The sequence below is a fragment of the Lissotriton vulgaris genome, chromosome 1_1 (genome assembly GCF_964263255.1).
Source record: "Lissotriton vulgaris chromosome 1_1, aLisVul1.2, whole genome shotgun sequence".
NCBI lineage: Eukaryota > Metazoa > Chordata > Amphibia > Caudata > Salamandridae > Lissotriton > Lissotriton vulgaris.
In genome coordinates this window covers 25,274,030-25,291,487 of record NC_141685.1, presented here as the reverse complement: position 1 = coordinate 25,291,487, position 17,458 = coordinate 25,274,030, and the positions used below count along the sequence as shown (strand labels likewise).

Genomic DNA, 17,458 nt, shown 5'->3' with positions numbered 1-17,458 from the left:
CTGCCCTTCCTGTGGTAAACTGCGCCTTTTCCATGAGGATCCTCACAGTAAATGCATTTACTGTCTCTACCCAGACCACGAGGTTAAGAACTGTAAGTACTGTCGCACTTTTCCTCCCAAGACTCTGAGGGATAGAGAGGCCTGTCTCCTTCTGTGGCTACAAAAGTTGAAGACTTCAGAGTCTGTGGTTTCTGATGTGGAAAGTTTTTCTTCAGGCATTTCTAGATCCTCTCAGAAGCGTGGGTCTGAAACTGAGGTTCCATCTCCTTTTCTTAAGAAGAGTAGACTGTTGGAATCCTCCAGGATTGTTTCCCCACAGGATTTGCTTCAGGGCACGTCTACGGGACCTGGTTCTCTGACGTCTGCGCCCAAAGCCTTGCCTTCCTCTCAGAAATCCGGCATGGGCTCGTCGACGGGCTCGTCGATGCGCCCGTCGACGTCTTCAGCGACGACGAAGTCTGTAACCTCTACGTCGACGACGACATGTTCTATGTCATCCACTGCTGCGTCGGCGACGATCACCTCGTCGACGACAGCCCAGGAGACGAGACCCATTACGTCGATTGTTAAGATCTCGTCGACGAGTGTCAAGTCGATGCCGTCGACGAAGAAATCATCGTTGACGCTCCCATCGTCGACGCGAACACCGTTGACGGTTCCGTCGTCGAAGCAAATACCGACAACGAAGACCAAATCATCTAAAAGAAGCTCGTCGACGGGTCCATCAACGTCGACGACAGCCTCGTCGACGGCCATCGCATAAGCGACGACGACTCCATCTACGGCTAGCTTGTCGACGGTTACTTCGTCATCGACGACCAAACCTTCAATACCGTCGAAGGCGAGCAATAGGGCAACTTTCCACGTCGACGAAAATATCTTCAATTTCTCCGTCTCAGGTTAGCCATACGACTACTGCTGTTACATCAACAGGCTCGTCGGCATCTCATCCTCCTCCTGCCTCAGCTACCACTTTTACAGTGATTACTGCTTCTACCTTGAGGACTGTGCCTCTCATTCAAATAAGTCCAATAAGGAGTGGAGCACGTCTTCCTGAAAAATTGTTTCAATCAGGTGGAGAAGAATCCGACCATGAATCGGAGGTGGAACAACTGTTCGAACAGGCATCTAGTCCATCTGACTTGCACATTAAGTGCCAGGAGTACAGTGATGAGGGTGACGAAGAGGAATACGTCGAAAGTGGGAATGATTTATTTCCTGTTGACGAAGCAGAGACAGTAATTTCAGAACCTGTTACACAAATACCTTTATCTTTAGTCAAAAATTTACAGCACATGCTTGATGACTATAACTGCAGGTTCCCTCCATCTACACCTGCCTCCCCAGCATCACAACCTCCTCCCCAGCCTCAACCTCAACCCCTACAAGCACCTGCTCCGGTTCCACCCGCGTCTCCGGAAAGAACTCGACCTGACACTGACAATGAGGATCCTGCTCCTCACGGCACTGATGACGACGATGATGTCGATATGAATGAGTGGGACAATTACAGGGCTCAAACACCTTCCACTCCGCCCACCTCACCTCTTGCATCGCCTCCAGTGGACATTGCAAACTTCCATAATTTAATGGTCCGTGCACCGAAACGCTTTCATCTCACTGTCAAGAAACAGCAACATGAAAGTGAATGCTTCCTGTATGATTTTAAGGACGTTTCACAATTCCACTTATTGACTTTATTTGGTCAGAGGGACTTAAACTCATGGAACATCCTAACTCAGTACCTGCAGTCTTGCCCAGATTAGACAAAAAATATAAGGCTCCAGCGTCCGCTCCAGCCTGTTTAGTGTCACAACCAAAAGCAGAGTCGGTTATTACTCAAGGCAGCACAGAAAAGATCTCGTAATCCGGCTACACCACTCACCTCTCCTCCTGATCAGGAAGGCCGCAAGTTGGACTCTATAGGAAAAAAGTTTACTACGATGGCGGCCACTACTGTCAGAGCCGCAAATACCTTGGCAATTCTGGGCCGTTACGACCGCCAAATGTGGTCCGAGATTGCCGCACTGATTCCTCAAATGCCTGAGGCCTTCCGTGCAGAAGCGCAAGCTATCATCCAAGAGGGAGAGGTAATTTCGTCTGAAATTATCGAATGTGCGCTCGACATTTCATCCACAGGCTTTCGCCAATTAGCTGGGGCTGCAGTCTTGAGGCGTCAAGCCTGGCTGAAATCTACAACATTTCGCCCAGAAGTACAAGCAAAAGTCCTCGACTTGCCATACGATGGAGAGTCTTTATTTGGCAAGCATGTAGACGATGCTCTTGAGGCGATCAAAAAGGACACTGACACCGCAAAGTCCTTGGCTACTCTCCAATATGCCTCGTGCCCCTTTCGGGGGGGCACGAGGTAGAGGCGGTGGCTCCTCTACTTTTCGTGGATCAGGCCAGTATCGCTCATACAATACCTACGGCGATAACCAGCAGAGAGGTTCTTACCAAAACCAGAAACGTCAGTCTTCCGCCAGACCATACCAACGGAAAACAACTTATAGAGGTGGCGCAAACAACAAAAAACAGTGACAGTCTAAGTTCCTTTCGTCTGCCGACTTTGCATCTTGGAGGTCGCATCTCTAAGTACTTTTGCAAATGGTCCGAAATCACCTCCGAACAATGGGTCCTGGACGTTATCTCCAAACGCCATACCCTGGAGTTCACAAAATTCCCTCCCATTCGTCCACCTTCGGGGCCACCCTCCCCCCACCTCAAAGAACTTTTGGCCCAGGTAAAATTAATGATCCAAAAAGGGGCCATCGAGGTAGTGCCGCTAGGTCAACGCGGCAAGGGATTCTATTCCCGGTTTTTCTTAGTAAAGAAAAAATCGTGAGAATGGCGTCCAATTTTGGATTTACGGGCCCTGAACAAATTCATCATTTGAAAAACCTTTCAGATGTTAACTCTGCTTCAAATCCTGAATTACCTCAATCCAGGGGAATTCTTCTCAACGATCGACCTCCAGGACGCATATTTCCATGTGCCAATTCACCCCAGACACAGGAAGTATCTGCTCTTCACAGTCGGACACCTGCACTTCCAATTCAAGGCCCTACCATTCGTCCTCCGTTCAGCACCGAGGGTCTTTACCAAGATCATGGCCCCGGTAGCTGCCTTTCTACGCCTACGAGGCATACAATTTTATCCATACCTGGACGATTGTCTCATAAAGGCTCCGAATCTTCAACTGGCAATCCAGCATACACAGTCTTGCCTCTCCCTGTTTCAAGACTTGGGCCTTTTCATCAATTGCCAAAAGTCACACTTTCGCCCATCTCAATGGCGAGATTTTCTAGGAGCCTCTCTAGATTCTCATATGGCAATGGTTTTTGTCTCCCAGGAACGACAAGACTGTATGCTCCAGATGGTACGATCCCTCCAGTCAAAACTGTACGTTTCAGTCCGGATGTTGAAATCATTCCTCGGCATGGCTTCTTCTGCCATACAGTTGATTCCCCACTGCAGACTACATATGAGGGCCATCCAAGAGGAGTTAGACAAGCAGTGGAAGCAGATTTCAGGATCGTTCAACGACAAGATCCTTCTTACGCCCCGCATCCAAAAGGCTCTGGAGTGGTGGGCTCACCCTCCAAACATTTCAAAAGGTCGGTCTTTTCAAGACATTACTCCAACTCTGACGCTTACAACCGATGCATCCCCGGAGGGCTGGGGAGCACATCTCGAAGGCCTGTCAGTACAAGGAAAATGGACTGCGGTCCAACGCACTTGGCATATAAATCGCCTGGAGCTTCTGGCGATCTTCCTGGCCCTGAAGTCTTTTCAACGGATCGATCAAGGTCAATCTCTGCTGGTGAGAACGGACAACACCACCAGCATGCATTACCTGAACAAGCAGGGCGGCACCAGGTCCCTTTTGCTTTCCCAACAAGCACAGGAGATATGGAATTGGGCGATTCGTCACCAGATTCATCTCACTGCCATACATGTGCCGGGTGTTTCTAATGTTCTGGCGGACACACTCAGCAGGTCTTTCTCGGACAACCATGAGTGGGAACTCAATCAACCAACTCTGGAGTTCATTTTCCGCCAGTGGGGCCATCCGCAGATAGATCTTTTTGCGACTATCACCAACAAGAAATGCCAACGCTTTGCAAGTCTTCATCCCCACAGAGAGTCGAGCGGAAATGCATTTTCGATCAGCTCGTTGAACGCATTCAGCTACGCTTTTCCTCCGCTTCCTCTGATTCCACTCTTGTTGCACAGGATGAGGCTTCAACCCTGTCAAGTCATCTTGATCGCACCCAAGTGGCCGAGGCGCCCATGGTTCCCGGACCTTCTCTTGTTCTCCCAGAGCGAGTCAATTCCGCTTCATCCGTTGCCTCACCTCCTCACGATGCAGCAGGGGCGGATTTGCCATCCGGATCCAGCATACCTCCAACTTCATGCCTGGAACCTGAGCACCATGAATTTGCGCGTTTGACCATCGACGCAGACTGTAGAAAGCTGTTAGCGCATGCCCGTGCTCCTTCCACCATTAAAACCTATCAGTTGAAGTGGAAGCATTTCTGTGTCTGGTGCCACACCAAGGCCTTGGATCCGATGACTGCTAAACCAGAAAAGATTCTGCCTTTCTTCTTATCCCTTGCGAAGTCAGGACTTTCCCACTCCACTCTGAAGGTCTTTCTAGCGGCTCTATCCCGCTTCCGTCATGAAGGCTCTTCCTCACTATATTCGTCTAGAATTATTAAACAGATTTTCAAAGGTCTCTTCCGAACGTTTTCACCCATTCGACGTCCTCCGCCTACTTGGCGCTTAAACCTGGTCTTGTCTCGGCTCCTCCTACCTCCTTTTGAACCCATCCATTCAGCAAGCTTAAAGTTCCTCACGTGGAAAGTTGCCCTATTGCTCGCCTTGACCTCATCTAGGCGTGTCAGTGACATTCAGGCATTCACAATTCAACCTCCTTTTCTCCAGTTCTCAAAGGAGGCTGTTACACTATGTACTAATCCTACATTTATTCCGAATGTTCCCAGTGATTTTCATCTCAATGAACCGGTCATTTTAAAGACTTTCTTTCCGGATCCACAAACTCCTGCGGAACGTTCATTACATTCCCTGGATATAAAACGTTGCCTCAAGTTTTATATTCAGCGCACTGCATCCTTCAGGAAATCTGATCAACTGTTCGTGGCCTATGGCCCGGCCTCTAAAGGACAACCTGTTACCAAACAAACTATTACTAGATGGATTTCTTCCACTATTGCATTTTGTCATCAGCGAGCTGGCAAGCCTCTTCCAGCTCCAGTACGTGCTCATTCAACTAGAGCTGTGTCAGCTTCTACTGCCCTTTTTGCGGGGGTACCTCTGCGACACATCTGCAGAGCTGCTACGTGGTCGAGCAGCCATACTTTTACGAAGCACTACTGTCTGCAGTCAACAGATGCCGCAGATGCAGCAGTAGGACAAGCGGTGCTGCGGAATCTTTTCCATTAAAGGTGAGCCTCTGTTGCTACCCACCTCCTGTCATAAAGGTTATCTCTCTTTAATATGATATGTCTATTATATGCTTGAAATTACTGCTACCTTTATGACTTATATGATGATTACTGCTTTCTACTCTTATTCAAGCATGTGAATCTATGAAAGACACCCCTAATACTGGAGAAGAACATAAGTTACTTACCTGTAAACTGTGGTTCTCCTGTATTGGTGTCTTTCATAGATTCACATGCGACCCTCCCATCCTCCCCTCAGAGGCTCCCTTCTCCTCAGGCACTTTGGGTACTCTGTGCTACGAAAATCTGAGGTCTTGAGCTTCTGAGGAGAAAGTTCTAGAGGGAACTGCAGCCTGATTGGCTGGAATTTGGACCAAAACATAATGACACTGATATGTTACCAAGTTGAGTTTTCTCCCTTAGGCTTTCTATGGGCCTATTCAGTTCTATGGTACTTTTGAGTTTACTGTATTTTATATATATGTATATGTATTTTTTATAATTATAATAATTTTACTTATATATGCATATATTACTGCTATTTTATGTACCGTGGGACTCCCACTTCGACGACGGGGAATATTCAAGCATGTGAATCTATGAAGGACACCAATACTGTAGAACCACAGTTTACAGGTAAGTAACCTATGTTCTTCTAGCCTATGAAGAACAGGTAGCCTTGCAATAGTGAAAAACGAAAATGGCTGTAATTCACTATAAGGACATGCCACGCTCATCGGGGCTTGTCCTACCTTATACTTACAATGCACCCTGCCCATGGGCCTACATAGGGGTGACTAATATGAAGAAAAGGGAAGGTTTAGGGACTGGCAGGTGGGTGCACTTGCCCAGTCAGCATGACAGTACCAGACTTCACGCAGGGTCTGCAATAGCAGACCTTAGACACATTTTACAAGGCCGCTTCTGTGGGTGGCACAACCAGTGCTGCAAGCCCACTAGCAGCATCTGGATTTACACGCCCTGGGCACACTCCGTGTACTGTACTAGGGTCTGACAAGTAAACCAAATATCCAATCATGGAACCACTAATCAATACATCAATTTACAATAGGGAGCACTCGCACTGTGTCACTGGACAGCAGTGTTACAGTGCCCAAAGCATCTAACACCAGAAAAACACATGAGGCAACAGCAAAAATGGAAGGTAGACCCACGCCAATGGTGCCAGGTCTAACAATTCCTAGTCCGGAATGTCTGCCAAAGCGCAGAATTTCCCGGATAAGGGGATCCAAATTACTCTGGGGGTTGCGTACATATAAAATCGTGTCATCTGCATACAATGATACTAACAATGGGCCGTTGGTGAACTGTAAACACCTATGAAGGTGTTTCTCTTGGAAGTGCTGTATTAGTGGGTCCATGGCAAAAATGAACAACAGAGGCGACAACGGGCAGCCCTGTCTCGTGCCGCGTGAAAGTGAGAAGGGAGCCGTCAATGTACCATTTAGTCGGAGTCGGGCCAGTGGTTGACTGTATAGCAGGGCAGTCGTGACAATGAAACCAAACGGCATCCCCATGCGCTCCATGATGGATAAAATAAAAGGCCATTCAAGGGAGTCAAATGCCTTTTCTGTATCAAATAGGATTAAAGCAGCAGGAATTTCCGGGTTAATTCTATGCAGAGTGTTAAATAATGTGCGTAGATTGAAGGCTGCCGAGCGATGGGGTATGAAACCATACTGGGCCGGGGGAAATGATAGATTCTATTAAGAGAGACAGGCGACATGCCAGACCCTTTGCCAGTATTTTGTAGTCTAGGTTTAAGAGTGATAACGGTCGATAGGAACCGCAGAGCAGGAGGTCCTTGCCAGGTTTGGGGAGAAGAATGATGACTGCCTCACGCAGGGTGGGAGGTATCTGCCTCTCCAGGGCTTCTGCATATATTTATTTATTTATTTACGGATTTTGTAAAGCGCACGGCTACCCCCAACGGGGGTGTCCCGGCGCTAAAAACTGTCAGCAGGAGGAGAAAGAGCAATCTAAATAGATGAAAATAGCCACGTTTTGAGGCGTCTACGGAACAAAGCTTCGGATGGGGCAAATCTAAGGTCGATCGGTAAGCTGTTCCAATGTTTGGCAGCAAGGACAGCAAAGGCTCTGCCACCCATTCTTGAGCGACGGAATCTAGGCACAAGCATGAGACGCAGGTTGTTAGAGCGAAGGTCTCTGACTGAGTGGACAGTCTCAATCTTTTTCTTAAATAATCTGGGCCAGTACCGTTCAAAGCTCGAAAGGCAAGAACAAGAGTTTTAAACTTAATACGGTTGGCTATAGGCAGCCAATGGAGTCCTTTGCGAAACGCTGAGATAGGGTGTCTGTATGGAATATTGCCAATCAGTCTTGCTGCAGCATTCTGAACTACTTGCAAGCGTTCAATTTGATATAGAGGGGCCCCAGCATAAAGACTGTTGGCATAATCCAGATGAGCGGTAATTAAGGCCTGAGTGACTGTTCTGCGGGCCTCCATTGGCAAAAATGGAAAGATCTTTCTCATCATTTTTAGTTTACCAAAGCAGGCAGCAGTAACCTTGTTGATTTGAGGGCTGCAGGAGAGCGTATCATCAAATATGAACCCCAAATTGCGGGCAGAGTGGACCGGGATTGGGGGGGGGGTTGAGTACAGTTGGCCACCATAATGGGGGTGGAATGGTCATTTTTTGATTAAAAAACAAAACCTCCGTCTTGTCGGTATTAAGCCGCAGGTGGTTCGAGGACATCCACGAACAGATTTCGCCAAGACAATGGCGGAAGCTAGAGAGGCTGGAGTCAGAGTGATCTCTAAAAGAAAATATCAGCTGTGTATCATCAGCATAAGAGATCACTCTGACTCCGCATGCCTCCACTACCTTGGCCAACGGGGCCAGGTAGACATTGAAGAACAGAGGACTCAACGCTGAGCCTTGTGGGACTCCGCGTACAAGAGGTTTGCATCCAGATTTAAACGGTCTGAGAAGAACCCTCTGTGATCGTCCTTGAAGAAAAGAGCTGATCCATGCCAGGGCAGTGCCGCTCAGTCCAATCTGCTCCAGTCGGTCTAGGAAAATTTTGTGGGACACCGTATCGAAAGCGGCGGATAGGTCGAGGAGGACCAACATGGCCTCCTCGCCCTTATCCACACATTCTCGCACGGTCTCCGATACCTCTAGCAGTGCGGTCTCCGTACTGAATCCAGCACGGAAGCCGGATTGGGAGTCATGTAGCAGAGAGTTGGTCTCTAAATATTCTGCAAGTTGTAATTGGACTGCCTTCTCCAAAACCTTCGCTGGTTTCGGAAGGAGGGAAATGGGCCGATAGTTACTGAATTGCATGGGGTCAGCATCAGATTTCTTTAGGATAGGCACAAGCAGGGCCTCCTTCCAGGCAGAGGGGAATTGGCCTAGTTGTAAAGAGGCATTCTAGATGGAAGTGAGTGGCTCTAGCAATAAGGTAGTCAGTTCACTCATGATTTTAGGGGGAACTGGGTCCAAAGGGGAACCAGATTTGCACTGTAATAGTAATTTAAGTGCAAGGTTAGGAGTGAGATCCTTAAATGCCACTAATGTAGGAGCAGTATCATGGGTGTTTGAGGCCGGGGAAAGGGAAAGGACAGGTGCTTCAACTGGAGGAAAGGAGGATGCAATTTTTTCAATTTTTTCTTGAAAGAAGTCTGATAGTCCGTTGCAAAGAGACTGATTGGCTAGATTGTTAGGGGTCATAGCCGGGGGTTTTACAAAGTCTTTTGCAATTTTAAACAGTGTCTTTGCAGAATTGTCTGCGTCTTTTATTTGGGAGGCAAAAAACTCTCTCATGGCAGATTTTTTTAGTTTAATAAATTTCTTAAGGGCCGTTCTGTAGATAGTTTTTGCCTCAGAATCATATGTTAGTCTCCAGCTGCGTTCTAATTTTTTGCAGTAACTTTTTTCTTTACGCAGAGCAGCTGAGAACCAAGGAGCAGAGGGGCGAGATCTTGCGGATGAAACAGATACAAGCGGGGCAATTTCATCAACCGCAGCCGATAAGGCCGTATTAAACTTAGTAACACAGGCATCGATATTTTCTACTTTAGAATCCAAAGGGCAACTAAATATCGGCTCTAGGGCAGTGCAAGTGATCTTGTGCCATTTTATCCTGTAGTCTGTTCCCAATTCCACCGGGGTGGGTGCCTGAGGAAGTGGAATGTCGACCATAAGCAGGAAATGATCGGACCAAGTGAGGGGAAGGGGGGGATAAGTAGTGGTCCCTGGGAGGTTGGAAAAAAAAAGATCCAATGTATGGCCAGCCACGTGCGTCGGACCGTGGATTAGTTGCGTTAAGCTCAGGCTCTGAAGAGAGTCGAGGAAACGAGTGGCTTGGGTGCAGGTGGGATCATCTACATGGAGGTTGAAATCTCCTAATACAATAAAGTGCGGGTGCTTGAGAGATAGGTCCGTGATGATGTGCACCAACTGTACTAATGCGGAAGGAGATGCTTTAGGGGGATTGTAGACTAAGATGCCGGTGAGGTATACTGCCGCTGAGTCAGCAATAGCAAAATACATGGCTTCGATCAGTCCAATGTTAGTAATTTTTTTAATGGTAATATTAAGGTGGGATTTGAACAGGATGGCCAGTCCACCTCCCGTTTTTCCCTCTCGGTTAACACCCAAGAAGCGATAGTCCGGGGGGGTGGCTAAGTAGATATCCGGGTTAGAAGTATCTTTAGTCCACGATTCTGTAAGGAATAGGATGTCCCAACTGTAAGTGGTCAGAATCGACCAAATTTCATTAGCGTGACGGGGGAGGGATCTACAATTAATCAGTGCTAGTTGTAAAATGCGTGCAGCCGGGGCGGGAAAGATGGGTAGGGTGCGTTCGCTCCAAGGGGGAAGAGATGTGTTGCACTGAGGACAGTTAAAAGCGTGGCCATCTAAGTTGTTAGGAGGGCAACGAACAGATGTAGAACAAGAGCCCGCTCCTATTTGTAGCAGCTGTTCCCTGGTCCAGCTTAAGCGGGTCTCGGTAGTTGCCTGGGCAGGGGGACTGGCCCTAGGCATATACTTTAATGAGATGGGGAATCAATAAATCTTTATAGGCCTTATAAAAATTCGCAGTGAAACCGTCAAGCCCCGGGGCCGAGGAACTCTTCAGGGCAGAGATGGCCTCATCAATGCTCTCCTCGGAGATAGGCTCAGCAAGGAAGTCCTGCATAAACTTCTCTAGATACACTAAAGCGACCTCAGACAAATAACTCTCCTGCTCCGCCCTGTCTTGACCCAATCTAGTCATAAATAATGTTTTAAAATAGGACATAAATTCCCCTGGATATCCAGTGGTCAGTGATCTGCTGTCTCTGCGAAGTTCTCAACTCGGGGATGTATGCCTGAATATAGGGAGGTCTAATCATCTGTGCTAGGACTCGTACCGGCCGCTCACCTTCACTGTTCCGGGCTTTGTAGTATTTCCCCATAAAAAGGATCTCTCTCTCTGGTATTTTTGAATTCTTTGAGCAGGGACAACTGTCACTTGTCTAATTCAGGACCTGTCGCCTGGCGTTGTTCAGAGTCTAACGACCCTCGGTCCTTTTCCAGGCAGGCTAACGTACTTCGCAAACCCCGCAATAAACCGGCATTTTTGGATATACACTTGTTCCTCATGTATGCTTTAAAACCCTCCCATAACATTGCCACAGTGTCTACTGACCAGTGTTAATGACGAAGTAGTCCTCTATCGCTTCTTGTAATTCCTGTCTAAAATCTTCATCATCTAATGCGCGGCTGGGGAATCGCCACTGCCGTTCTAAACCCTCGGGTCACGGGACCTTCAATGTTAATAATACCGGGGAATGATCAGAATATGTGCGAGGAAGCGTCCGGATCACATGACACCAGCTGATAAGTTCTGGGGATACCAGCTAATAGTCGAGCCTCATCCATGTGTTATGACTGCCAGTGTAGTGAGTATAGTCAGTGCTATGCGGGTTTTGCGTACGTCTTATGTCAATTAAGGAGAATTGATCGCAAAGCGAGCTCAATGCCTTTTGTGCTCACAGTTTAGGATCTGGTTCTCTTGAAGTGGTGTCAAGTGACTGGTCCTGGACTATTTTAAAATCACCCCCCAGTAAAAGGGGAACTGGGCCTAGCTGCGCCAGTTTAGAGAGTAGGGTATAATAAAGTCCAGGGAGTCGCTATTGGGGGCCATACACACAGACCAATGCTACCCTGTGACCCATTAACGTGCCCAGGAAAATGATATACCTGCCTTCACTGTCAGGTATTACAGAATTCAAATGGAAGGGGAGTCATTTATGTATAAGAATGGCAGTGCCCCTTGCGAAGTTGCTAAATTTCGCAAAATATCTGTGTTCCCCGATTTGCAGCAAAGCTAGGAGGCAGATGAGTTTCCTGTAAGAAAGCTACATCTACCCTGTGACGTAGTAAATACTGTGTTTTCTGCCTTTTCTTGTGAGTGTTTTTCAGGCCGCGGATGTTCCATGTCGCCAAAACCACCTCCAAGGGGCCAGAATTACGCCCTAACTGAGCCATGGCAGTGGTAAAAATTAGTGTTTAATGAAAATCAACTGTGTGTACTTGCCACTTACATCCAAGTGTGTACCTAAGAATGTCCCAGTGTTGCTAAACAATGTCCCAGCCTCACCCCCCCCCCCCACCCAGCCTCCCCACCCAACCAGAGAGGCAAAACCATTAGTATCCAAAAACAGTGCAGTACCAATAGTTCCTCTGCATCGCTGAAAAACAACAATAAATAGTACTTACTAAATTCACACAACAATTGTAAGGGGAACACCATTAGGGGGGGTGGCAACGGCCCTACGGCTACGTGGCAATAAGAAAATTATACTGTAAAGTGATTGAATGAAATCCCAACTTATTAAAGTCTCCATGTAAAGTAAGGACATATTAACAGTTCAGCTGTGCCCAGATCCCGAGAATAATTCCATGCTGGCGTCTGAACCACTCTGCAATTTACCATTGCGCCAGTGACCCTTAACGATCGCGCACGCAGCAATATAAGCTTGTTTACCCCCAATTGCGGGCTGTGCTGATCCGTCAGTATAAATTATACATTCATACTTCTCTAGAGGCAGAATTTCAGAATGCAGAGGACATTCGTTTTCTTATTGTAGAAATTCTTGTGTTTTCAAATAAGGGTCAAAAACGTATTCAACGTCTGTTGCAGCAAGAGAATTACCCATTGTATCCATCTTGGATGTAAAGCTTTAGCATTCGGAATACTTGCTTTTGTCACTGCCTCTAGGGCAGGTACAGGTGTAACGCCCATAATGCATTTACGTTGTGCTATTGTATAGCGTTTTAGGACCGCACTTAGAGAGAGACGCTGTCTTTTCTCCTGCCGAGAAATCCAGCTCCAGTGTTTCCAGGCTACCCTTGCGGGTTGCTGGGAAATCGAGTCCTGAGAGAGAGATACCAGACCTCCTTCGTTCTAAAACCAAGGTACGGAGCTGATTAGACCCTTAGAGATTTCTTGGCAAAAAGAATACTACATTTATGCTACACCTTACTTACTTTCTCTCTCGTACTAAGCTTAGGTTAGGTACATCGGGGTAGGCGTATTTTAGAAGCACCAGTTGAGTACTTTTAGTCATTTATATTTATGTATGTTATTTTATATGGCTTAGAAATCATACCATGCTTTTACAGTATTATTATATAATACTGTTCGTACTGAACGCACTGTACTTTACAACCAGTGTTACAATTGTAGCAGCTCATTTCTTATGCTTGAGAAAGAAGACTGTTCAATAAATCCTTTTATTGAAATCGCCCGTCTATCTATTTCTCTGCACCTCTGGTGAAACGAAGCATGCATGATTGACTGAGTGAAATATCTATCTATTGTTTCCACAACTCTGAAGATCAGTTTTATCTTGAGGAAACAAAGTTGTCATATTTATGCGGTTGTCAGAAACTAATCCCTTCTTGTTTATTTGAGAAAGTTTCTAGTGACCTCTGAGCTAGCTGGCACACACAATTAATTTTGGTATATTGGGTAGAGACCTGGTCGACCTCAGTCCTACGTCTAAACTACAGGATATACTATTCCAATGCGCAGAGCCTATGGGGAATATAGGAACTACAGTACAGTGCGAGGGCTCTCTCTTGTAAATGTAAATGTATATGTCAAGGTATTTGTAGAGCGCACTGTCACCAAGCGGTTTCCTGGCGCTATTACTCATACCGCTGTGGAACCCCTCCTGGCTTTCACTGTGAAGTATCCACTCCTGGGCACCCCCAGGGTGAAGCCAGGCATCCACAGCGCTGTTGGGGCCGGTGTGGAGGTTAAGCAAGCTATTGCCCAGAGTTGCAGCGTGGGACCCATGATTAGAATAGGCACCGAGGCGAGAAATCAGGTCAGAGGAATTATGAGCCCAAGACCCGCTGAGGCGGGAATTGAACCCTGGTCCCGGACCAGAACTCTGCATCAGGGTCTGCCGCTCTAACCATTGAGCCACACTCCTCCACCTTATGCTACTGCAGTTCGAACCGCTGTCAGAATTTGTTTCTGTAGAGGTGAATTTCATTTCCGCTTATGTGTACAAGTGTGATTTGTAAGCTATTGGTACTTTTTCTCCTTCATTAAAGGTTAAGTACTTGTATCCGCATCTTCCTGGAATGATTCGGATCACTAAGTTGCGTACGTTTAAGCATGTCTGTAAATGTTTTGTTGCTAACATGTCTGTTTGCAAAGAACGCAACATTTCTGTATGTTTTTGTGTCGAATTAACCATTTTAAAATCAGGTTTGATTAGTTCGTAGAGAGGTTTAACCCTTTCTGCGTAATTTAGAATGTAAGTTCTTCTGAAGTTTAGGAAACCTAGAATCAACTGTAAGTTTTTCAGCGTTTTGGAGGTCGGACCAGCGCACATTTTTCTAAAATGTTTGCTGCCAGGCTTTTGCCTTCACTTGATAACTCGTATCCCAGAAACAGGACGTTAAGGTGGGCAATTCTAGATGTCTTAAAATTGAATTTATACCCTTCAGAGGCGAAGCCAAGTATAATGGTATTCACTCCGTTCAAGTGCCTGTCCAAGTCATCGTCTGTTAGATAGATGTCATCCACATATGGTAAAGCTTTGTCATCATATGTTTGTTGTAACTCTGTAACCCTGGCGGAAAATAACCCTGGACTATTCTTGAATCCCTGTGGGAGACGACAGAAGTGGCGCTGTGTCCCCATAATTGAGAAAGCGGTCAGATACCTGCTTTCATATGCAATGTTTTGACAGAAGAAACCATTAGAAATATCTAATGTGGTTATATATTTTTTACGCACAATGTTATTCATTAGTGCTGCACTGTGTGCATTTTGTACAGCACATGTTTTGCAACAAGAGTTTAAATGTGTGTAATTCAATACTTGACGATATGTATTGTCTGGTTTGGAGACAGGAAACAGAGGATTGTTCTTGGACGAGGTGCATGTTTCAATCACCCCTTGGTATTCAAGTTGATCCAAGATCCCCCTGACCTGTTTTTTATCTTGTTACTTAACTGTATACTGCCTTTGTGCAGTTGGTTGAGTTTTCAGTTGGATTTCATGGTTAGAAGAATCCTCATCCCTTCCTACATGATTTTTGTATAATGCAGTAGCCTGGGCTACTGCCCATTTCTTGGCATAAGTATATTTTAAATGAATTGGAATATGATTGAAGAAGGCAGGCATAACGATTTCTTCGCCATGTGGGCATTCCCTGACAAATTCAAGTGGCCAGTCTTGTTCAGCTAGAAGAATGTCATAAACCTGAGAGAGTCGCTGCCAAATGAGTGCTCTTATTTTTCTTGTTCTGTCCCCCTCCATCTGGAGTGTTACTTCATGTAACTTGTGTGGGACACTAACCCTGGTATCTTCAGTTTCAACTTGGATGTACTCATTCAAGTCCACTGTCTCCAGATGATCCTTCAAGTTCTTGCTAGATATGGTGACTTCTGCTGCGCTGTCCAATATCGTTTTAGGCCATTCCCCGTTCTTGAGTTGTGTCCTCAAGATCCTCGGCATGTCTGATTTTTAGACCTGCTACCTTGTTTTTGATGAATTGAGTTTTCTTATTTTTCAGAACGTGTTGATCGTCTTTGGACTTCATGCGTTCTTCCTTGTGTTCTGACCGGCATCTTCTTTCGGATTTCTGTGACGAAGTCTGAAAGGTACGAGAGCAACGTGTATCAGTATCTTGATATCTATCAGGTTTTCTCAAATTATCCCCATTCCTTAGGTTATACCTCCTTTCAGAGGGCTCCTTTTGAGGAGACCTACCTCTGGATTGAGAACGCTTCTCTTTAGAAGTTTGTTTAGTGTTATCCCACTTCTTTTTAGGAGGAGCAGGAGTGTTTTTAATAAAAACCTTCAACTGTGTAATTCAATTACATTTTTTATATTACTAAGTAATTATTCATCCAACATTGCTTCAATGTCAGGGTCAGGTCTGTAATTGGCTAAAGCTAGCCATGTTGCTCCTGGTCTGCCTAGTGGACCGAGCCTGGTAATGTGATTTATATGTTTTAGGGCACCTTTAAACCAGAGCGCATGCTCTTGGTATGTTAATGGAATTTTAATGTCCTCGAAAGGAATGTATTCCATTGGTGGAGCATCTTCTTTGTAGAAGTGAAACACTTTAGTTACTGGATTTGCTTCAGGGAAGATAATCCATGAATAGAATACCTCTGTCTGGTGATATTCTTGTGCCTCTATCACAAAAACTACCCTACCACCTGTTGATGATAGGCCATTTCATATAAGTTTTATAGTGATGGCTTTCCTTAAGTTTTCAGGAATGCTTATAGCATCATCCTCTGCTTCATTAAAGCCTGTTATGTCAAAAGCTGCAGCGACTGGATAGTCCGCAGCTCCACCGTTCACGGTGTTGTCGCCGTTATTCGACATTGTTTAATGAAAGTTTGCAGGGCACGTTTCAAAGAAACAAAGATAAGGTGCACGATATTTTGGAACACTGTATCCTTCAACGTTAAACAAACCAAAAACTAATACATAAGATTTTTTCATCCTACTCAGCTATGGAGGATATTTGATCCCTTTACCCACTCCAGACGTCTATTGGAGTATTATTGAAAAGTACGACTGAGTTACTTTAGTATTTAGCGTTAAATTAGTGCCTTTCCAAACATTGGGTGCCATGTAGTGTAGTTCCTATATTCCCAATAGGCGCTGCGCATTGAAATAATATATCCTATAGATTTGACGTAGGACTGAGGTCAACTGGGTCTCTATCGGATATACTAAACTTAATTGTGTGTGTGCCAGCTAGCTCAGAGGTCACTAGAAACGTTCTCGAATATACAAGAATGGGTTAGTTTCTGACAACGGCATAAACATGACAACTTTGTTTCCCATGAATAAGAATATATCTCTCAGAGTCGCGGAAACAATAGATAAGTATTTCACTCAGTCAATCGTGCATGCATAGTTTCTACAGAGTTGCAGAGAAATAGAGAGACAGGTGTTTTCAATGAAAGGTTTATTGAATAGTCTTCTTTCTCATGCAAGAGAAGTGAACTGCTGCAATGGTTAGGCAGACTGCAAAGTATAATGCGCACATCGTAAACAGTAATATGAAATAATATGAAATAATACTTTAAGAGCATTATATAGTTTCTAAGCCATATAAAATACATACATAAATACACAGGCTAAAATACTCAACTGGTGCTTCTAAAATATGCCTACCCCAATGTACATAACCTAAGTCTAGTTCCCGGGAAGTAATAAGTATTGTGTAGCATAGGTTTTAGATTTCTTTGCCAAGAATCTACCAAAGGTTTCTCTAGGTTCTAATCAGCTCCATACTTTGGTTAGAATGAAAGAGGTCTGGTATCTCAGTCTTGGTACTCGATTTTCCAATACCCCGCAAGGGGAGCCGGAAACACAGGAGCTGGATTCTCGGCATGAGAAGGGCAGCTTCCTGATCAGTGCATCAGCTGGAGAGTCGGCTTCCTAGGGCACTTGCTGTAGCGAGCTGC

The 17,458-nt window shown here is 45.7% G+C and overlaps 1 protein-coding gene across 1 annotated transcript in view; it reads left to right on the top strand.

Moving 5' to 3' along the window:
* LOC147737022 (uncharacterized) overlaps window positions 1-17,458 on the top strand; it is a 51,623-nt gene that overhangs the window by 32,776 nt on the left and 1,389 nt on the right. The window contains 1 exon segment of the mRNA XM_086922615.1: window positions 1,075-1,498. Within this exon segment, the coding sequence (XP_086778741.1) occupies window positions 1,075-1,498 (424 nt within the window).